The sequence below is a fragment of the Leptinotarsa decemlineata genome, unplaced genomic scaffold, assembly GCF_025532065.1.
Source record: "Leptinotarsa decemlineata unplaced genomic scaffold, Ldec_3_MD MMD2_P_RNA_scaffold_2, whole genome shotgun sequence".
In the NCBI taxonomy this organism is placed as follows: Eukaryota; Metazoa; Arthropoda; class Insecta; order Coleoptera; family Chrysomelidae; genus Leptinotarsa; species Leptinotarsa decemlineata.
The window spans coordinates 20,563,346-20,587,148 of record NW_027412529.1 but is presented as its reverse complement, the minus strand read 5'-3'; the positions used below and the strand labels follow the sequence as shown (position 1 = coordinate 20,587,148).

The 23,803-nt window shown below is 33.9% G+C and overlaps 1 protein-coding gene across 1 annotated transcript; it reads left to right on the top strand.

The window, feature by feature from the left end:
- The first annotated feature begins 4,572 nt into the window (after positions 1-4,572).
- Positions 4,573-19,034, top strand: LOC111515805 (beta-galactosidase-1-like protein 2). The gene is made up of 3 exons (XM_074185313.1): positions 4,573-5,184; positions 11,905-12,543; positions 17,340-19,034. Exons 1-3 carry the CDS (start codon positions 4,715-4,717, stop codon positions 18,217-18,219), a joined length of 1,989 nt encoding a protein of 662 aa, XP_074041414.1. The 5' UTR covers positions 4,573-4,714; the 3' UTR covers positions 18,220-19,034.
- Positions 19,035-23,803: the final 4,769 nt, after the last annotated feature.

Genomic DNA, 23,803 nt, shown 5'->3' with positions numbered 1-23,803 from the left:
TCCGCGACATTTTGACAGTTTAAGGTATTTTTCGCGTAGGCTTTTCAAAATTGCTTCTGCTAAACCTTTTCCGGTTTGGTCGGTTACATGTTTGGCATCTAACAAGCTTTTCAGAATTTCAAGGTTTCTTGGTATTCTTGTATTACCTTCAGATGAAGTTACATATCTCACAATTTGAAATAGTTGGTTATGCTTGGTAATATCTTGTGAAGTATCCATCGTTATTGAAACAAACTGGGCAGATTGAATGCGTCTCAAAATTATACTTCCAATTATACGGTCCAAAGTACAGTGATAAGTATATCACGGTTATTGTGAAACTGCATCGTACTTGCATAACATATCAATAATTAGTAAACAATTTTCGCTATTTGTTTGACCTAGTTTTCTGTGCAACCTAAGTTTGACGCTGTCAAACTTAGTCTGGATGGCATTATAGATCCAGAACCTTAGCCCAATTGTTTTATTTAATTTAAGAAATGCTACGGATGTACCTTTTCTTAATGGAAAAAGCTAACAGGCCTCACAGTAGACTGCAACTTTTTTAGCATAATAATAGCATAACTACTCTCGCTTCTCACTAGTACGGAGAAACAGAGATGAATTAGTGAGTGTTAAGTGAGTGACTTTCGCATTTATAAGTATGGATTTTAAGAAGGAACTGAAACTATATTAAGAGTCAATTTTTTACTAGTGAAATGTTTCTTCGCTGATACTTATTACTTTTCTGAATGTGTTATGACATATCTGAATATTATTTTATTATGTTGCATATAGTAATGCCCTTCAATACTGCTATTAATTTATTTTTATTTTTTTTAAACTGTCAAGTTGTGAAACAGCGACAGCTAAAATTTGACTTTCATCGTACTATTTTTTTATCAATCCTGTAATTTGTTTTATCGATTAATAAAGCCCGTGCATTATTATTTTTAAAAATGAAAATTTGAATGATTGACATAAAATTACCGAATCTCTCGGAAATATCAAAAAGATTTCTCCATTTGGAGATATGCTCATTTCCGTTCAAATAATTGCAACAAAAAATACAGGTCCACATTTGAAAACACATTCAATCGATCTCTAAGTGGTTCGACCCCAGAAGCCGGACAATCAATTTTCACTGCCTATTGCCAAACTCGTGCTAGGAAATACACGTTAAAAGGTAAAACCTCGTTGAAACTCGCCCAACTTTCGACTTTTGAGGGTTGTTGTTCATAGGGAGGCAACAGCTGGTTAACGAAATAACCGACAACTCCCTCTATGAAAATTCTATGACTATATTCTAATTGACCAACCATGGTTGCTAAGCCAAAGTGAGAATATTTTTGCAGATCGAGAAGATAGAGTCAATTTTTATCATTCAATAGTATCTATCCAAAAGTTGTCAACTTCGTCACAATTAAACCTGCGCTTACTGTTTACGAGATCCCCATATACACAAACTCGAATTTGAATAGCCCTGTATAAATAATAAATAATCTATAAAATATACTCATTTTGTCATTTTGGAGATTATTTATCAGTTTGAAGTCAAATATCTCCAAATAGATTTCTAGAAGTTCCGCGTGAAGACTCAACTCTTCATCAGCTCTTTTTTGGTTGGATGACTTTGAGAGACCTTACAAAAGCGTTTCAAGACTTTATCTCTTCAAGAGACAAATATACTGTATCACAATGACAGTTTGTATAAACATTCATACAATTAGTTAATTTAGTTCCGGCCATGCGAAACCCATTAATTGAAATACTATTTTTCAAAGGAGAGATTAGTTTTTGTTCGACTTTATACTTCTCCATCAAGAAAAAAAACTATAGAACTTTTCGTATAAAAAAAACCTACATGAAAAAACAAACTCTTTACAAAAATGTTGTAGTCTTCATCTGAAGGATTGAGTGGATCGTCTTCCGAAGTTATTCAAAAAAGTGTTAATGAGGAGTTGAAGACTAGTGTTTTCACCTATTTTTTTGACTAAGATTTAATGCTCTTTCATACATTACATGGTATAGCGTTCTTGTGAATGATATCTGTTTCAATTCTATGATGAATATTTGAAGTGCAAACTGATTGAGAAAAATAATTTACGTGTAGTTCAATGTTCCTAATTGAAAGTAGTTTCGTTTCGGATGGATTTTTTCTTCCACTATGTATCTGAAATGAAGTTATGTGAATACTTTTTATATCTATGTGATGAGATTTCATTGAAGTACTGTTTTTCTCTCTTCTACAGTTCTTCACTTTCTATACAGGGTGATTCAAAAGTACTTTGACAAACTTCAGGAGGTGATTCCTCACAATATTCTAATATGAATTGTCCAAATAAATAAATGTCCGGAAACGCTTCGTTTCCAAGATACAGGATGTTGAAGTTTTATTTTTATTTTCGTTTTTTTCAAATAACTTTTGAAATACTGAACTTAATTAAACGAAACTTGGTAATTTGAGGTGTCGAATTCGAACCTGATGTTCTCATTGCTCTTACTCGTAGGGGGCGCCACCTACACGTCTTTTTCTTTTTTAAAGATTCATAACTTTTTTGGGCGTACTTCTAGCACATTTTTCAGTAAAAAAATCGATTCCTCTATCATATCTACGTAAATAAGCTACCCTTTTTACTAGTCACTGTAAGCAACCGTTTTCTAAATATTTGGACTTGAAAACTTCAAGTCGATTATTTGATAATCGATGCATGTTGAAGTTATTACGAATATTTTGCATTTTTCACAAGAATGCTTTGAAAATAAATTTGACGTTTGTGAGTAGTTTTGGTAATTAGATATTTTGTGATAGTTAGACGTTTTGTTGAAGTTTCCGTAAGTAGAAGTAGAAAACACTTATTTTGAAAAAATGGATTATTTAAACAATAATGCTCATTTAGCCGATATGCATTTCGTTTATGGCCTTGCGGATGGCAATGCCCGTGAAGCAAGACGTATTTACCAAGAGCGATTTCCTAATCGAGTACTGCCTTCAGCTCCAACATTTGCTAGTCTCCACCGTCGTTTGGCAGAAACAGGTAGCCTTAAGAGGGCAGCTGATATTATTGGAAGACCACGAGCAGTCCGAACCCCAGAATTGGAAGAAACACAAGAGTAATTGCTGAAGCTGTTAATTCTACTCAGTCCACAGTTTGGAGAATTATCCACGATCAACAGTTTTATCCATACCATATTCAAAGGGTACAAGATCTGTTGCCACGAGACTTTTCCCAACGCATTACTATGTGTCAATGGTTTTTGAGAAAATTGGCTGGAAATCCTCAATATTTAAGATATGTACTCTTCACGGACTAGGCAAACTTCTCCCGAAATGCTATCACAAACTTTCATAACAACCATGTTTGGGCTCTCGAAAATCACTAGTTTATAAGACTCCAGTAGTGAACGAGGAAGATCTAAGAAACCGAATAGTAGACGCCTGTGAAACAATAAGAAACACATCAATAATTTTTGAGCGGGTACGAGATTCAATGACTAGACGACTGACTGCCTGTATCTTCGCTGAAGGTGGACACTTCCAACAATTTATTTGAATACAATTTAGTTTCGTTTATTTTAGTTTATTCTACATATTCAAAATTTCCTGAATTAAAATGTTGACATTTCTTGCAAATTTTATTAAAACAAATACTGATTATGCAGTAATCAAAAATAATTATTTCGCTTAAGGATGTCATAAAGGAACGTACCCAACAGTAATGACCTCTTCGACTTGAAGTCTTCAAGTCCAAATATTTAGAAAACGGTTGCTTACAGCGACTAGTAAAAATGGTAGCTTATTTACGTAGATATGATAGAGGAATCGATTTTTTTACTGAAAAATGTGCTAGAAGTACGCCCAAAAAAGTTATGAATCTTTAAAAAAGAAAAAGACGTGTAGGTGGCGCCCCCTACGAGTTAGAGCAATAAGAACATCAGGTTCGAATTCTACACCTCTAAAACCTCATATTACCAAGTTTCGTTTAATTAAGTTCAGTATTTCAAAAGTTATTTGAAAAAAACGAAAATAAAAATTAAACTTCAACGAAGTTGTTTCCGGACATTTATTTAATTGGACAATTCAAATTAGAATATTGTGAGGAATCACCTCCTGAAGTTTGTCAAAGTACTTTTGAATCACCCTGTATAACGATGAAGTGAAAAGTCAAAAATATTTTTTCCAAAAAATGATATATCTCCACTGATCAAAATCAATTATAGTGAAAACGAAACAGTAGAACAGTGATTCAGAATTATGCCTTTTTGAGTAAATACGAAGTTGAAATTGAAGATCAATAACATGCAAGTTTACTACTCTTCACGAATTGATTTCGGCACAAAATCGAATCATAGTGGTTAATTATTGTGATAAACTTTGAGAGATAATTAAAAAATGAAGGAATTAATATTGAATTCATAAAATAATGAGAGTGGTTAATTGTAGTACTTTTTAATAATAATAGCTTTCAATAATATATCAATTGAATAATACTCCAACTACCGAATTCTCTTTTTGGGTGATAAATAATAACAGTCAAATTTTATCATCAGTGCTTATTCCACAATCCTTGAACTATAAATAAACAGAAAAGGTCAAACTAGTTATCTTTGAAGATTAGATTATTCGAAACGAGAAGAATTACCAATAAAACTATGCATTCACTGAGATGAGACTGACCTTATCAACAACACTTAATTTGATCAGCATAAAAGTAACGGTAATTTAGTTCGTAGGATGTCTGTTAGTATCAGTACATTACCTACGTTGTATGAATATTATACAAGTAATGGCCTTCACACAGGTCTCAACGCAGATAACCCTTATTTTACTCTGAATGATAAGAATATAACGATCTATAGTGGAGCTCTCCACTATTTTCGAGTGCCAAAAGCCTACTGGAGAGACAGATTGCGAAAATTGAGAGCATCTGGGCTGAATACAGTTGAAACGTATGTGCCATGGAACTTACACGAACCCCAATCTGGTCACTTCGACTTTGGTCAGGGCGGTTCAGATATGGAAGATTTTCTGAACGTCACCGAATTTCTCACCATTGCCAAAGAAGAGGATTTATTAGCTATTGTCAGACCGGGACCCTACATTTGTACTGAGTGGGAATTTGGAGGTTTTCCCAGTTGGCTCTTGAGAGAGAAGGACATCAAAGTCAGGACTTCTGAACCCACATATATGAAATATGTTACAAGGTAATGAATAATTTGAAAATTGTGAATCTATATTTTTATTCTTCTAGGTTCATGTTTGCTGAGATAATTTTTACATAAAAAAAACAATATTTCAGTTGGTTTCTACCTACATGGTTTTCTACAATATTATTATTGAAATGTTTATTTTAGATAACAGTTTTCGTATTTGATTTACTTGAAAATAATTTTGTAAATCATTTTATACGGTAGTCCCTGATAATTAGCTAATTTCTTCAATGTTTCCCCTCCTTTTATTTTTTGACCGTTTCAACTCAAAACACAGAAATTTGGAATAGTGAAATTAATGCATGAATACTTTATTTTGAAGTGAAATTGACAGATGAAACTTTCAAGATGGAGACTGGGCGCCATCTGGGAAAAAAAATTAAATGGAAAGGGGGTCTTCTGACACATCTTTTCGAAGCTACTGACAAATGCTTCACAACCCTATAATATAATGTCAATATCTTCAACTACTACAAAATGGCGGAACTTTCAATAATGAATACATTGACATTTAACTACGTAATATGGGGTAATAAGCTTGAGGTCAGTTCATTTTGAAGCTCCTGACGAATACTTCACAACCCTTGAATATGAAGTCAATATCTTCACCTATAACAAACTGGGGGAACATTAAATAATTTCCTGAAGACAAACACATCAATATCGATATTTCTAGAAATACATTTTTATCTGCAATATGACAATTCCAATAAGCCGATGAAGTTTGTTAAGTTATTTTTTGTTTATAAAAACGACAAAGAACATCATTGTTCAGTATGAATATTCTCATTTAGTTTTCTGTTTTACTAGTAGAAAGGTAACACGTCAACAATCTCTAAAATGGTCAATTCCCGTCCATTGTAAGAAAAAATTGAAGCGATTTTCATTTACGGTGCGACGACTTTCATGAGACCGAAATAATTTTCAATTAACGTTTTCCGAATCGTCCTATCTGTAGAAAATATTTGAGGGAACTTGTATCCAAATTCACAACTACCGGTAGTGTACATAACAAAAAGCCCCCAGGTCATCCGTCCATTCCGAAAGAACAGTAAGTGCAAATGATTGGTGAGATGGTAGTAAATCCTGAACATTCTACTTATTTCGTCGCGAATGTTTGTGGAGGTCTCCTTCTACTGTGTGGAGACTTTTGAAGAGAAATAGGTATCATCCATACAAAATTGAAATGGTACACTAATTAACTGAAGATGACCCTGATCGAATTTTGTCTGTAAACGGCAATGTTTACAGACAAAATTGCCGTTATTGGAGGGACACCAACCCTCAATTTTTCCGGGGGAGACATACCCAATATCCAGAAAAAATTAACGTTTGGGCAGGAATATTGGGAAACCATATTGTAGTACCTCCATTTATTGATCAAAATTCAACAGAGTAACTGTATTTGAATATGCTGGAAACTACTGTTAACCCTCTCATCACTGAATTCGTCGAAGCGAATCCTAATGGGTTCGATATGGATATTGTATTCCAACAAGATGGAGCACCTCCACATTACTCCAGACAAGTAAGAAACTATTTGGATACTACTTTTCCCGGTCATTGGATTGGCCGTCGAGTTCCAACAGAATGGCAAGCCTGCTCGCCAGATTTGACATCTTTGGACTTTTTTATGGGGCTATTTGAAGCAAAAGGTGTACGAAACTGAACCTGCTTCAATATTGGATATACGGCAGAGAATAATAAATATTTGTAGAGACATTGATGTTACTGTGTTCGAAAATGTTCGGTAACAAGAAGTTAAAGGTAACTATTTCGAGCATCTTCTGAACTGACCTCAAGCTCATCACCTCATATTATATAGTTAAATGTCAATGTATTCATTATTGAAAGTTCCGCCATTTTGTAGTAGTTGAAGATATTGACATTATATTATAGGATTGTGAAGCATTTGTCAGTAGCTTCAAACAGATGTGTCACAAAACCCCCCTTTCCATTTAATTTTTTTCCCAGATGGGGCCCAGTCGCCATTTCGAAAGTCAATTTTACTTCATTATCCCAAATTTGAATTTTTTGAGTTGACGCGTTCAAAAAATAAAAGGGATAGGATATTAAGAAATGCACTGTCTTTGAACTTTCCGCATCCGATATTATCCGGTCAAATTAGACTAAAAAATAAGAGTGAAGGTACATAACTTCACAATAAGCTGCAAATGCGTGTAATTGTTCAAAACATAGTTGAAAATAAGATTTTGAAATTTCGTATGATTGCGATGCCTGGAAAAAAAATTATTCGAGGTCAAAGGTCAAAAATTTCGAAAAAAGTTGTTTTTTCGCGATTTTCAGGAAAACGGTGAATTTTATCATAAAATAACCTCAGATAAAAATTGTAGACTATAAAATTCTCTACAAAAAATGTATCGATACTTTTTTTCTCACAGCCACCGTTTCTGAGATAAGACGAGTCAAAAAGTTGTGATTGTCTTTATATGCACACGTTTCCTATGATTGCACGAGAAATATTAAAGCTGCAGAAGAACGTAGTCGAACTTTAGCAACATCTTCATCCTCCGATATTCTATTTGATGAACTTATGACAGTTCCTACCAGTCAACAGAAATTTCTTGCAAATACTCACAACAAATCTCGATTCATTTCAATGTTGAAGGATAAGTTTATTGGCGAAAATATATTGGTTGAACAGGCTAATAACGATGCCGACGTACTGATTATTGAAACAGCTATAGAGCAATTTAATTTGATAAATACAACTATTGTTGTTGGTGAAGATGTAGACTTACTCGTACTTTTTACTGCTCGAACTCCACCTGAAAAATCTATTTTCTTTCTAAAGACAGGAAAAGCTCAAAGTCAAACCGAAATATATTCGTCAAAAAGTTTATCTACTTTTGCAAAGAGTCAAAATCATGTACTATTTTTACACGCAATAACTGGCTGTGATACGACGTCTGCATTTTACAGGAGGGGTAAAGCAACAGTCTTTAAAATGTTTGAAAAACAAGATTTAGTTCAATGTGCTGAAGTTTAAAAAAAAATAATTCAACTCAATAAGAAATTATCACCAATGGGATTCAGTTTCTTCTTTCTATGTACAAAGCTCTGAAAAAACACCTGCTTAGATAAGTATCGATATGCATGTTTCGTAAAAAACACTAAAAATAAGAAACAGGTGCAATTAGCTTGTCTTCCTCCAACCATAGTTGCTGCTCATCAACATCTTTTCCGGGTATACTACCAAGTTCAAGTGTGGCTTGGTTATCAACTAGATCCAAAAGACTGGAGTTGGAAGTTGGTCGACAATGCTAATTAGAACCTATTCAGACTTTACTCCCACCTGCGCCGGAAAAACTGCTGAACACAATTTTTTGCAACTGTAAAAAGGGATGCAGCGCTAAATGTGTTTGTAAAAAAAGTTGGAGGATTCATTTGATACCAACGAGGAAACATGCGATACATCACTCTTGACGCAGTTTACCTAAACCCAGGATGAACATCAAGAAGGAGAAGAAGATCAAGAAGAAGATCAAGAAGAAGAAGAAGACCAAGAAGAAGAACGACAAGAAGAAGTATTTGAGGGTTTGCGGGTATTTGAGGGTATTTGAGGGTTTGCAGCTTGTTGTAAATTTATGTACCTTCCAATGTCTAGATTGACCGGATAAATAAGTGTCCATTATGTTTTCTTGGTTTGAATATTTTTTACTTACTGTGTCACTGATAAGTGACACTATTTAACTAAATTAGAAGTATTTTGAAAATTTAATCATGATATTGACAATAACCTACTTTCCAAATTATTTATTTTCTGTATATGACAGATTTGGTAATGGAAGTAAACTATGAATAAAATATGCGATGTTTCCCTGGTCATACTCACACAATAAATTTCTCTACGTGATTTGCTTTCTCAAATGTTGGTTTCTTTCTGAGTCTTGTTTCAATCTGAAATGAAATAAATCAATACTTTGCAAGCATCTGAAACTTTTCACACGAAGTCATTAGAAAATTTAATAGTTTTTGAATACTCTCACCGCTTCAGTTTGCTAATTTGATTTTCTGTTTGGGAAGTGGGACAACATACTAGTGAAGTATTCATATAGGGTTGTAAAAAATAGGATTCTTTCATCGAATATACTAATATTCACTGTCGGAAAAGTAAATATTATGAAAGTATGGAAGATAACAAAAAATTAAAATTTTCATGATATTTAAACATAGGTAAAATGATACATTGATCATCAACATTACTGGAAGTTTATAGAATATTGACAAACGTATAATGACTCCACTAAATTATTTAAATGCTAGCAGAGCACATCGAGAAGAGTTTCGCAATCAATAAAATTTATGTTTTTAGTACGCTAGCTTTAGTTTTGGTCGAAACTGAATCTACCTGTATCAGATAGACTTCTTAGTGCATAGTGCATAACAGTTAACCAGTATTTGAAGTATATAACGTTCGCTGTTCAAGAAGCTGTATTCGACATAATATTACATAGGTACAGGGTGTATCAACGATAGGTGGGTGGAAGATAGTTGCTTCCGTATTATTTATTTATTTAGTTATTCATTTACGGACTCACCATTAGAAACGATATACATTACATGTATTACAGTGAACTACTATTCTAAGAAGTTACATATTATACATATTATAAGACATTAGTCCAACAAGGGTAATTCACAAGGGGGTCGACATTACACTTATCAAACCATCTCATGTATCTGGACATTGGTGTGTTGTAACCATAGTTAGTGCTATGATTTTTTATAAAAAAAAGTGGAGGATTTTTTGTATCGTAAGATTTTATATTGAAGTGAATACTTTCTGGTGCCGTGTGGTAAGTTCAGTTAACTTAAGATTATTTAAAGTATTTTGACGATTAAAATTGGAATATGTCTTCATTTTAAAGGATATATACTTTAGGAATCAAATTTCGACATTTTCAATTTTTTCAATATTACATCTGTAATATCTATATGGGAACCATGCAACTGAGGCACATTCCAGTGCTGATCTAACTAAAGAACAATATAAAGTTTTGAGAGTATTTCATAACAACTCTTTACCATTTTTCATTATATTGTGAATTAGATAGCGCTATTAGTATCAGTTATCATCTCACCGTGTTTTTTTTCATTGGTAACAGAAATCTGTAATATTTGAATAATACTATTTTGTGTCTCGACCTGTCTGTAACCCGAATTTAATAAATGAATAAATAAATTACCAAAATGAAAAATTTAATGTTTCATATTAAATGAACATGAAGATAATGCACATTGGAAAATATATTCAAGAATTCAATTTAGTCATTCAGTAAATTTTTAGAATTTTTGAATCTAATAATTTCCAAGCATTCTGTAATATGGAGTTTCCAAATGTAATACGTCACAGTCGTGGTGGAAGTCATGTCCCTATGCCAGAAGATGGTTTGTAAATGCAGAATTGGTCTTCATATTCAAGAAACCACTCCAATGTTTTTTTATTCATTGGGAGAAGTTTCTCCCCATTTGGCCAATATGAAGTTTTGGACAAGAACCACAAGTCAACTCGTATACCAACACTGAAGCTTTGTCTTTAGTGTTTCCAATAATTTTCCAACAATTTTCTTGAATTATCATTTGTTCTGTAAGCAATGTTATTGGGCGGTTCACCAAAGTATTGAAGTTGAATAGATACGATATATGGCTTGTTTTCGTATTTTTTTTGGAAAGAATAAAGTTAATATCTTCCCCATAATTGTTGTTGACACTGATTTGTTCAATGAAACTCAGTTTTCTCTGGAGATAATTTTCTGACAGTGGAATATCCAGTGATCTGCGAAGTATACTATTGAATGCTGATATTTTATGCTGATACGGATGTATAGAATTAAGTAGTAAACGGGGCACGAATGCGGATACTGATGGTCGAAACGTTAGTTTGAAATCATTTTTCTTTTCTTCAGTTTTCATTTTAATTGCACGTATTATTATTAGTTTACTCATCATTTTTCATATTCCATTCATTTTTCAAATTTGTTAATACTTTCTTTAGACACTGGAATTCCGAATCTCTAACATTTCCGAAAAACATTTAAACAAACATAGGTTACCCGAATTATGTCCAGAAGAATATGACATAGTTTAAGCAAGAGATTTGTACAAACAGGTCTTGAAAGAAATGGTCTTGTATATTTTGTTATCTATTTTTTATTGAGGCAAAACCCATCATCTAATTTAAAAATAATTTTGTACAAGTGATATTCACAAAGATGACGAACAATACATAACTGTGGTTTAGGGTTAAATTTTATCTTGGTGGTTTCGGAGTAGTTCGAAGATATTCTGTTTTTCTTGAAAGCTATTCCCAAAAGTTATAGGTAGAGCTGAGTGAATTATTTGATAATAACATGTTATTTTTATCTCCGGTATTAGCAACATCAATTACTCTGGTCTTCAACCTCGTGTTCTGGAAAGGTTATGTTAACAACTACTCGAGCCACTTGTGGAGCATTATAACAATGTATCACTAGATGATTCTCGCGAGAAACATATCTGGTTGAACGTTCGTAAAGTGTTATTAGTGATGATAGATTCACCAATAACTTTACTATCATGTGAAATACCCTCCTTTTCGAAAGTTTTTATTACCAAAAACATTTTTCATTTATATTAACGAATTGAAGTAGATCATCTACTTTCTACATCGATTTCATAGTTCAATGCGTCTTTTTTTTCTTTCGTTTTCAGGTACTTCAATTTGTTGCTACCAATCCTGGCAATGCTCCAATTTTCCAAAGGTGGGCCTATTATTGCTTTCCAGGTTGAAAACGAATATGGTAGCACGGAAAAAAAAGGAAAATTTGTTCCTGATAGAACTTACCTCCGACAATTACGCCAACTCATGATTAATAACGATATAGTAGAACTACTTGTGACATCTGATAGTCCTTCTCTTCATGGAAGTATTGGAACGCTACCTGGAGTTTTCCTACAAACCGCAAATTTTGCCAGTAATCCTGAATATGAATTTCGAAAATTGAAACGGCTGCAGCCTAATCGACCATTAATGGCCATGGAGTTTTGGAGTGGTTGGTTCGACCATTGGTCAGAATTACACCATGTGCGAAGTGATGACAGTTTTGCTGATACTTATGAGCGAATTTTGAAATATCCAGCTTCAGTGAATATATATATGTTCCACGGTGGAACCAGTTTTGGATTCATGAATGGTGCTAACTTGGAAAACTCTTTGACTGATAATTCTGGGTACCAACCAGATACGACAAGTTATGATTACGATTCACCGTTGACTGAAAGTGGTGATTACACAGTGAAGTACGTTTTGATGAAGGAATTGCTGAGAAGATATAATCCAGTATTAACGAGGTGAATACAAAAATATGTAGATCCTTATATCAAAATATAATTTTTTCATTTATATGGAATTCAAACAACGTATATTTTCTTTAAAAGATTTCATTTAGCTTACCCTGTTTGTTTATTTGTTTGTTTGGGTCATATTTAGTTATTGAAGTTTGATCCTCTTTCTGTTGACACAGTGATCAGATATTTGGTACACACATTTAGTTTTGATGAAAATACAATTTAATGAAATCTGTATCATTGTAAATCCAAGATGGCCGCAGCAGCTACAAAATGACGAATTACATATTTTTTCATAAATACCTCGATATGGGTATCAAATGACAGGACTTGACTAGTAGAATAGTAGTACACTTTGAAAAAGATGCAAATTCAGAACCACGCTGAAATCAGTCGAGTAGATCAACTACAAACAGGTTTCGAAGTAAAACCTCTCATCAGTACCGGAAAGATTCGACACAAATAGCAGTGTGCCTGGGAATCGACTTATTTCAATTCAGCTCGACTTCATGTATGGAACCTATGTTTCATAAAAAGTTATGTTAACTTCCAATAACTCTATCTCGTGAAGAAACCTTCAATACCAGATGTCGAAACCAGTCTGTAGGTGATTTACTCGTATTAACGATAGAAGTGGACGATAGCTGATTCCCTATCTGAGATACAGAAAAATGTTTCGGGACAAATATGTAGACATTAATGAAACCATATTTCAGTAATTATTACTAATATACATGGTTTACAATAAATGTATCACAGAGCGAACTTATGTGTGTTTGACAGTGGTTGACAATGTTTCATGGTGAATTTTACTAATTCGGACTTCCATTGTCTAATATGATTTGAAGTCTATGAAAAAAAAACTAAAATTAGGATAAATAGCTGAAATATTAATTATATATAAGAAATAAGACGTGAAATGAAAATACAACAAAACGATTAAAATAAAATAATCAAGATAAAACATTAAAGTGAGCACAGATAAAAAGGAATAATATGATTTCGAATGATATTGACAATGGAAGTCCAAACTAGTACTCGAATGAATAAAAATAATACATTTTTTCTCCAAATATCTACGAGGTTAGTATATTTTTATTTGGTCCTCATAAATTTATCAAATGGCCCTTTTTCTATACAGGTGTAAACAAAACTAGGGATCACTTTTTTCTTACTTTTTTCAAATGGAACAACTTGTACATAGGATCATCCCAGAACGATGGTGTTTCTGAAGCCTGTTTCGAAGTGATCTTTGGAGAGGGATGAGACTGGATCTGATTTGTGAATAGCTAGTTCATGTTCATGAGCTCTGTTGGTCGGGCTATTGCTACGAAGAAAACTCTTCAGGTCAGAATAATTCGTGAACCCATTGAAATTGAAGAACGTCCCGACTGTCTTAATAAACGAGATGATTTACAGAGACTACCGCAATCATGGAGGTCATTATTGTCACGCCACACATTTCAAAGTAACTCAAGTCAAGCAGGAAGTAAGAATCTATTCCCAGCGGATCGGGTACCTGTTGTACCTGATACAAAACCTGTACTTCATACCTGTCCAGTAGCATAAATACCGGCTCCAAACAACAAAGTTATCAGATCAGAAAGTATAAGCACCTAAAGGCTGACTTTCGACCAAAAGAGGTCAGTAAGTTGAGGACCGCTCGGAGAGCGGGGGTGGAGTATTAAGTTTTCCTCGCAAATTATTTGTGGGGCGAAGTTTTTATTTCAGGGCACTCAACCCGGGAGGGAACATGAGGGGCAAAGTTAAAGTTATCAGTGTTCACTTGGATTTGAACAAAGCAAAAACGAGACTTGGGAGTCAGGGAGATTACGACACCGTCCTCGAGTGATGACATTTCAGATTCAAGTGGTTCTTGAAAATGGCTTCAAAGCAGAGGCCAAAACATCGAACAGGTGAAAATTACAGACGCAGTTCAACCCGGACGAAACTATAATAAATTGCTAACCTGCTCAATAATTGAATGTCAAGTTTGTTGCCAAGTGTTCCAAGGGTGATTTGATATAACTGAAATGATCTACATTCCGAATACATACCCTCCTCTCAGACAGTTGAATAATATGCAGTATGATATCTTATATGATTCTAGATTTTTCGAAAGAGATGTTTCAAGTAACAAAGAGAGTGTGGAGCACAAGACGTACACAAAACGTGGTGAAAATATAATAAAATTCATCGATGATTGTCTGAACTGTTTAAAAACGAACTGATACATTTCTGCAGGAGCAGTAATGTCGTCAGGCCTAATTTCTATCATCTTATTGAGGGATTGGTCTACTGCGAGAAACCAATGAAATTGGTGGAAAAATAGATTGATTTGATTTGATTTTTTGCTCTATTACAAGATGAACAACGCCTGAATTTCGAAGAGAAATTGTAGATAGATTCAATTAATGACTTTTTCATACTAGCCTCAAGAATTAGATACATTTCCGACAGAAATGAAATAATCAGTCTGAAATAATCAGTCCCTACATTTTCTGAGATCTCATAGTGTGGACTATTCTGAGATGGCTCTGTAGATAGGGTGTTCTAATTGAAAAAAATGGGGAAAAATGATTCCGAGTTTTGCTTACCCCTGTGTAGAAAAATAGATGTTCAATAAGTAGAATACACTAGCCTCAAGAATATTTGATCGAAAACTTTTCTCATTCCATCTGACTGAGTAGGATGTTTTTGGTATTGAATGAACCCATTTTTTGATATACATTTTCTTATAACTTCTGAACCACCCGATATAAACCCAAACAACCCTATTTCTTCGGAACAAAACCTGCTGAATCCAGTGGAGTAGTTGGAATTTTGATCAAATATTTAAAGTTGAATTGGTTAGATAATGAAATGGTAGGTTTTCAGAATTTTATTTGAATTTTTTTGACATCATAGTAGCTGATGTCTTGATATTTTTGAGAATTAAGGTTGTGAAGATTGAATCGTTAGGTGTAGTTTGTGAAATTATTATGGTTCGTCATCGTGTAAAGGCCGAGTCAATTAGAAATATCTAATTTTCATGATACTTAAAAAAGGAATTTTATTTTGAGTTAACTAATTACGTGATCCAATAATTTTCCTAAAAGAAGGTTAGTTGGGTAACAGGATTAATTTTTTCTTAAAGAAATCATTGTTTTCTTGCCGACGTTTCTTCAGGGCTCTGTAATTGAATTGAATTTTCATGAACATACCTTTCACAAAACTTATACGATTATTATCGTTTCAATTTCACAAGAAATAATGAGTTCTTGATTGAATTACTTATCAAAAGCCATCAGATATATTAGATACATATTTAAAAAAAAAATAAAAACATTGCTACAACCAAATTTCCGAGACAACACCAACACAAAACGACATGAAACAAACAAATGGCTTTATCTGTGATTCTGATAAGGTGGTGACTGTTTTTTAATCAATTGCAGAAAGAAAAAAAATGAAAAAAGTGTAAATTATTCAGGTATTTTACGTATCAAATTGAAATATGCAATATTAAGGCCATCGACATCTCTTCTAGTGTTAACACTATCACAATAGAGGATATGTATCATTTCCCTCGAAAGTCTTTTGGATGAATATGGGTGAACATCTAGAATAGTTGGATGATCAAAATCAAAAATGTGTCCATATTCTTTTTCATGTTCAACGAGAGCTGTGGGGGTTTTTATATTCAGTTTCTTAGAGTCTTTCATGTGTTCTGAAAATCGTGTTTTGAGATACCGTTTGCAGTTTTTTAAACAGTTTGTTGGATTTGTTTTGAATTTTTTTTGTTGGATCTTGTAAAATCTTATACGTGTCGTCATCATTCAAAATTTGTGTAGCTTTTTCAAGAAATTCAGTTTTATTCATTATAACCGTCGAGTTTCCTTTCTCAGCTTTGATTACAATTATGTCAGGGTTATCTTCCAGAATTACTTATTAAAAAATAATTCTCCTAGAGCCCTTATTAGAAAAATAATTAAAGAAAGAAGTTTCTCTTCCCAAAATACAGGGGTGAAACCCACATATCACGAAATTTCATTTGTAGAAAATTTATCTGATAAACTTGGAATGCTACTCAGTACCGAACAAATCAAAGTGGCCTATTCCAATGAAAATACAATTGGAAAGAGTTTTTTCTCGAAACAAAAAAAAAACACCACAATAAATACAATCCAATATAGTGTACAAATTGAACTGTGGAAGCTGTCACAAATGTTATGTTAGTTAAATTATCCAACTATTCTAGATGTTCAACCATATTTATCCAAAAGACTTTTGAGCGATAGTGTTATCACTAGAAGAAATGTCGAATACCTGAATAATTTTCCCTTTTTTTCATTCTTTCAATGCAGAATTTGATGATTCACCTTTTCAAAATGGACCATTGAGATTGCTGACTAGAAATATCACCGACGAATACATAGCAGGTTGTACTTGAAGATTCACCATATCCTCATATACCATCAGAGTATCACATTTTTTAGGAATAGTCAATGATTTCAGATATTAATTTCTGTATTCCAAGTCGGTGTCACCACATAAGTTCAATCATTGTTCGATTTATAAATACTCGTATCCTATTATTCACCAGAATATTTTGGAAAAAAAAATCATTACAATATTGAAACATTGTCCATCTGTTCTTAATTTCATAGTTTCATCTACCATTTAATACTCTTCAACACATTTTGAAGTAATGTTAGTATGTTCGTGGTAAAATCATAATGAATGTGGCTAACACCACACTAATGTTGATATCGTAGTTATGATAAATAGATATCCTACATTTGATTTTTCATTTTCAGAATTCCCCAAACACCTCATCAACTGCCGAAAATAGTATACGATCCTGCACCAATTGATGGTCAACTTCTTCTTGATGAAATGTTAGAGGGCTCTCAAAAAATTTTCAGCGAAAATTTAATGTCTATGGAATTATTGCCCATCAATAATATGTCCGGTCAAAGCTACGGTTACATTGTCTACAGAAGAAGGTTTCTCGATATGCCAGCACGTTCAGTACTGACCATAGGAGGAAGGATATGCGACAGCCTAGTTGTTCTCATTAATGGAGAACTGGTATCAAAACCTTTGAATGTGACGAATGATTTAAACGGATTTGGATTTTGGAGACTGAAAGATTCTAAATTACACCTAAGAAATGAGAATCTGCAAAATGCTACCTTAGATTTGGTTGTAGAAAATTGGGGAAGGAATAACTTTGGATATTTGGATCAATTCAATCAATTCAAAGGTCTTTGGCAGGGAGGCATTTACTTGAACAAGAAAGAAATAAAAAATTGGCTCGTTATTCCACTGGAATTTAGGAAATGGTGGACGAATCAACTTTCTGGCTGGCATAAACCAAATAAACTAGATTACTTTGGTCCATCTTTATATAAAACAAGTTTCTTCGTTAATGAAACAATTGATACATACTTAGATATGCGAAATTGGTGTAAAGGAATAGTAATAATCAATGGGTTTGTATTGGGTCGATATTCCAGAATAGGACCACAGCAAACACTGTACTTACCTGGGCCTTTTTTGAAAGTAGGTTGGAATAATGTGATTATTTACGAGCATTACTATTCATCGGATCGAATTGTGTTTTCAAATAGACCAATATATGAAACAAGAACAAATTTTGAATCCTTGACTCATTTAAGAAATAACCGGATATAGTCAATTGAATATAATGAATTTTTTTTAAGAAAGATGGGATGGTCATTTGAGAGTGTTGATGATTTGTTTGATTGAAGAAAGATTTCCTAGTTGAATGTAACCATTCCCTATTTATTCTATTTATTCTGTGTATGACGTGGAATATTGAGAAATTTTTAGTATAAGATATCAACAATAGGCTGTACTGCAATTCTCGTTGTTTTCGCTTTAATATTATTCTGAAACCATTCTAATTCTCAATACAACAGAATGTTCCCTTATTTCTTCCAAACAAAAATCTAGATATTGTGAAGTTGTTATTCTAAGTTCGATTTCATCCCTTCAATTTTATGTTACATCAAAACAACTTACTAATTGATAGATGTTTCAAGTTGTATACAGCGCAACCTCTCAAATCCGGTTGTTGCAAATTAGAGAAGGTGGTATTTTTACAACACGACACCATACAGTAGGTATCTGTGGATCATTCTTCACAGAAATACTCCCCTTGGCGAGTGCAATGGCTACGCCACCAAGACTTAGATATCTTCTGACGTCATACATGTATGTGAAGTTTGCGGTTGTCTATTGTTTCTATCACTTTCCTGAATTACATTCGGAAAATATTGAGTATACCCTATAATCAAGTGAAAATATGTTATGCCTATAAAAATATGTCAGCATATGGTCTATTATCGCTAAAAATTTATTCAGTTCAACTTAATTCTAGAAAAGTTTCAGCGTTTTGGTACTGGAAAGAATCTCGAATATGATGACAGTGAAACAGATAGAGAAATAATTTAGAGCTTATGTGAATAAATTCTATTCTTATTTTATTTTTTATTTCATTTTTCATCATCATTCACCCTTCTCCGGTAACATAAACACTTAAATATTCCTGATGTCATTATTATATACGTCACATCTGTAGTTTATCCTGAAAGATTTATTTTTATTAACTGTTTCATCATGTACTAGAATCTGAAAACGCATCTCAGATATAAACTTATTATATGTTTTTCAATAATGATTAAGCATTTCGAAATTGAAAAAAAACAATTTGCCCTTTAACATAAGCCGCACAATGCTTTATTGTGTATGACTATGTATGATTCTGCAACCGTGTTAGGAATCACACGTTAAAAGGTAAGACCTCGTTAGTCCTTAGCTCGCACAAGTTCTCAACTTTTGAGAGTTGTCGTTCGTATGGGAGCGACAGCTGATTAACGGAAAAACAGATTTTGAACAGATTTTTTTTTTGAACTATCCAACTCGCATATTCATATAAATAGCAAATATACCGATAACAAGGAAAAATTGCACGTACCTACTGACCCTTTACAAACAAATTCAATTTTGAAAGTTGATTCACAAATGTTTAGAATGATTAACTATAACATCAGTTAACCCTTCTAAACATTTTTATTTTTGAATCAACTTTCAAAATTTGTACATACTCTCAAACTGCTTTTTAGAAAACTTTAAACTATTCAAATAACCGTTCATTGTGGAATTTTCCACTGTACACTTTACAAAACCACAAAACTATACAAGAGCTTCCTCGAACGTGTTCATACTGAATACTGAATTGAAAGGATATATTGTTAAGATATATTATTTGTTTTTTGGGAAAGAAAGGTTTTTGGCTCTCTACTTGATACAAAAAATGTGGGAATCTTCCAAAGAAGTAACTTTCAGACACAAACTGAAAGAAAAACCCCCTCGAAACAGCTATTTTCATATAAACATTGAATTACACGAAAATATTTTTTGAAATGAATTGCTTCCTTCCTTTCTTTGAAATATTTTCACATTTTTGTATCAAGATGAAGAAGTATGAAGACAAAACCTTTCTTTCCAAAAATAAGTTTCTTCTAAAAATATACCCTTTCAATTTAAATAAGATTCCTATGGCTGGATTTAATCAAATAAGCGAAGGAATGCTATCTGATTCGATTCAATACGAATGTTTGGAATACAAACTGAATACAGAAACGTGTTTTTGTATAAGTTAGCATTCATATAAAAGTATTTGTTTCAAAAGTATTTTTCTTTTGTGTAATTCAATGTTTATATGAAAATAGCTGTTTCGAGAGGGCCTTTTTTCCAGTTAGTGTCTGAAAGTTACTTCTTTCCATGATCTACACATCTTTATTAAGAGTGGATTGTTGTTTTTTGGAAGATTCCATACTGGTGTATGGATAAAGGATAAAACGAAGACTATATTATGAAACGCCTGAGACTAAATACTCCTTAATAATACCTAATGGCCTATCCGGACCTGGTCCTCGCAATGGAAGTCATTATATACAGCGTGTCCCTAGATTGATGTTACATACAAGGGATACCATCTGGCCAAGAAACTCGATAGGATTTTGGCTGGCCTAGAGCTCCATGAGGTATAGACTGGCCTAGGAACTTCAAACGATTCCATTTAATGAAAAAGTTTCCAATTCTCGGAATCGAACCACGGTCGATCGACATGAGAGATCAAGTCAAATCAATCAAATCAAAATAACGTTCATTATCTATAATTTACTATATAACTACCTTAATCCCAGAGGTGTTGGAAGTGCTCAATTCTATACCACAGATTATTGTTATTTACATATTTACAAAATTATATGTGAATTTGAAGAAGATTCAAATGGAGTGGCTGGTTGGAATGCGCCCAAGTGTTACCTCGCCCTACCGAAGGTGGCTCCGTGGAGAGCGCATCCGCTGGTGTTAACGGTAGCTCTTTTCTAACTCCAAGTTTATCAGAATAACCGATGATCGGCCACATACATCCAGTCTAGTGACTGCCATCATACATCATTACGATAATGCAGAGTCTAATTCAGAGCTCGAATGGTTTAAAGTGGTGTTGCTTATAAAAAATTCCCGGAAAATGGGTATAATAACCGGAGTTAAGAGTCTGTGCTTTGTGTGTCATCTTCTCAAAAATCTCTAGAGCCTCGTATATCAGCCCGTTCTCACGAGGCTGGTTATAATGATCCCTGACATTCGTGATTCCTTCCGTAAACGGACTTTTTGGTAGGCAGAATCTGTAGAATTTATCGGAGAGTCTGCAGTTATGATCCGTTATGCTCTCTATTGCATCCAGTTCCAATGATTCTCGGACTCGAGTGTATCTGTCACAGTTGGTGACGATACGTAGTATCTAGTTCTGCATCTTTTCGAGTCTCTGAAGTTGGGCAGGCGTATGTCATTGATGTCATCAGTAATTTATTTAAAGCAATTCCTTTTTCATGGTCAGGATAGAGTGCCTAACTATCAGAGGAAAGATTATCTTTATCACTGCGCCTGCCCTTTGTATACCTAGATTTATATGTTCATTTGAATTCAATCGCATGTTCAGTATTATTCCCAGGTATCTCGCGGACTCCTGCTCCTCTACCTTTTTGTCCCCCACTCGTAGTCTTTCGAAGATCTTCACATTGGTAAATGTCACGAATTCCGTCTCCGTCTTGTTGAAGGATATCCCATTCCTCTCCAGATACGAAATGATCTTACTAACCAGGTAAGTCTTGATCTACTTGCTTGCAATCTCGCTCGAAAACGAGTTTGCATCTATAGCGTATCATATGCCATATGGCCACTTTGGTTCTTTCGAACATAGGAAAATCAGTCGTATATATCGAATATAGTTAAAGGGATAAGCACGACTCCTGCAGAACTCTTGCCTCTATCGGGTGCTCACTGGATCTAGCCTTGTTCACCCCTACCTGAAAAGTCCTGCCAGTCAGATATAATAATAATAATAATAATAATGAAACGTATTTATTCACCTGAAGTAAGAACATACAGATTATACAAAAGAAAAAGAAAAAAAAGGTGAATAGGCGGAGTGTCAGCAAAGCTGTTTTCAAACTCAACCTTCGAGAAAAAATGAAATATGAAATTAATAAAAGAAAATTACAGTACATACAGACAATTTCAAAAAATATTATTATTCAATCACCAAATCTCTTGTGTAAACGCATAAAGCCACGGTCAGAAGGAGGAAAGTGATCTACTCAAGTAAATGCTCTTTGAATTTTTTTTTGAAGTTTTTCAACGTGTAGGTTCTGAATTCACTGGGCAGGAGAATCATTTAGTTGATCGAACCCATTGAACAGAAATCTCATATTCAAGTGAGAAAAACTGAAAGATTTAGACATCGAACTTTGATTCAGCTTAGAACAAAATAATAATAATGCAATGAAATCAATCTAATTGACAAGTGAGAAAATAAGATAAAATAAATGAAACGATACAAGTGTTACAAAAAAAAGGCGAAAAAGCACTACCAACCGATTATTTATCTTGTTTAGTGGAATTAGTCCGGGTGGAATGGACTCTATGTCTGAGATTTCCTTTGGCAGATGTCTCCTCGGGGAAAGAACGATCTTTTCTTATATTTGCTCTTTCGTCTTTATCCTCTAAGTGCTTTTCGCTACGCAAAACCTCAGGTTTCGTTTCTAAGTCTGTTAAAAATAGTTATTTTTATTGATGACCAGTAGATTATTCCGTATAGTCGCTTTCATTCCGTTTTCTTTGGCGGTATTGAGATGTTTCCTCAGTGACCTATGGACAAGCTGGTCTTCAGGGCTCATGTCATTAGCTACGAAAATGTTTTTGTTCTTCAGTTTATGAGTATTTCGAAGTATCTCCACTTCTTTCCAAAAGGACAGCAATTCAATTTTCAATATCTTCCTATTATCTTTGTTTGTGAATATGAATAAGTTGTTCAAGTCATGCAGTTCAATTTGTATTTCTAGCAGGCTACTTAGTAGAGCATGTGCTTCTAGTTTATCTTCTAGTTGGATGCCAAACACCACTAGGTTATTTCGACGAATTCTGCGGTCCAGTGATTGTACCTCTTATTTCTGATGAGCGTTTCCCTCTTCTAGAAACGATATTTTCTGGCTAACGCATGCTACATCTTTTTTCAATTCAGCTAGTGTTTCCTGGGTTTTGTCAAATTTCCGGTCGAGGCCTTAAGGGAAATTTAAGATATCAGCCAAAGAGGGCTCCTTAGATTTATCAGGTGTAATGTTAGTCATTATGTTTACAGCAAACTCCAGTGCTAATATTGATGATTTTCCCCGCTTTCTGTTTTGTCTCGTTTGGAATGGTTTTGGAAGATGTTATTTCGAAAATAACTAATTTGCTCAGTAAGTGAAAATACATGCTCACCTTTGCATGGATATAAACCAAAGAAAAAAGTATATAAGCCGGAGAATGAACAGACTGCCAAACACTTCTACTGTACTATATGAGTTTATGATTTTTACCACGTATAGCGGCATGCCTACCCCAACAGCTTAGTTATCAGTCCATATATCTAAACCTTATTGAAGGCTTTCTCTATGTCCAACGGAACCATAACAGTATTATTTTCCCTGTAGAAGGACACTGGACACTTGCACGCGGTCACTGCGGACCACTTGATGTTCCTCCCTTCTTTGAATCCGAATAGTTCCAGAATAATTTTCATCCTTTCCTCAAGATGAATGAATCTCTTGAGGAGAACTTTATCAACAATCTTGGAGACCGCGCTCAGGAGTGAGATGAGCCTGTAGCCCTTCAGATCCATACGTCTTTTGCCCGCTTCGTATGG

What these genes read in the sequence shown, in the direction of transcription:
- LOC111515805 (XM_074185313.1), top strand. Translation starts at nt 4,715, where the DNA reads ATGTCTGTTAGTATCAGTACATTACCTACGTTGTATGAATATTATACA. An exon ending in TATATGAAATATGTTACAAG is followed by an intron (nt 5,185 to 11,904) that starts GTAATGAATAAT and finishes TTTCGTTTTCAG; the next exon opens with GTACTTCAATTTGTTGCTAC. An exon ending in TATAATCCAGTATTAACGAG is followed by an intron (nt 12,544 to 17,339) that starts GTGAATACAAAA and finishes TTTCATTTTCAG; the next exon opens with AATTCCCCAAACACCTCATC.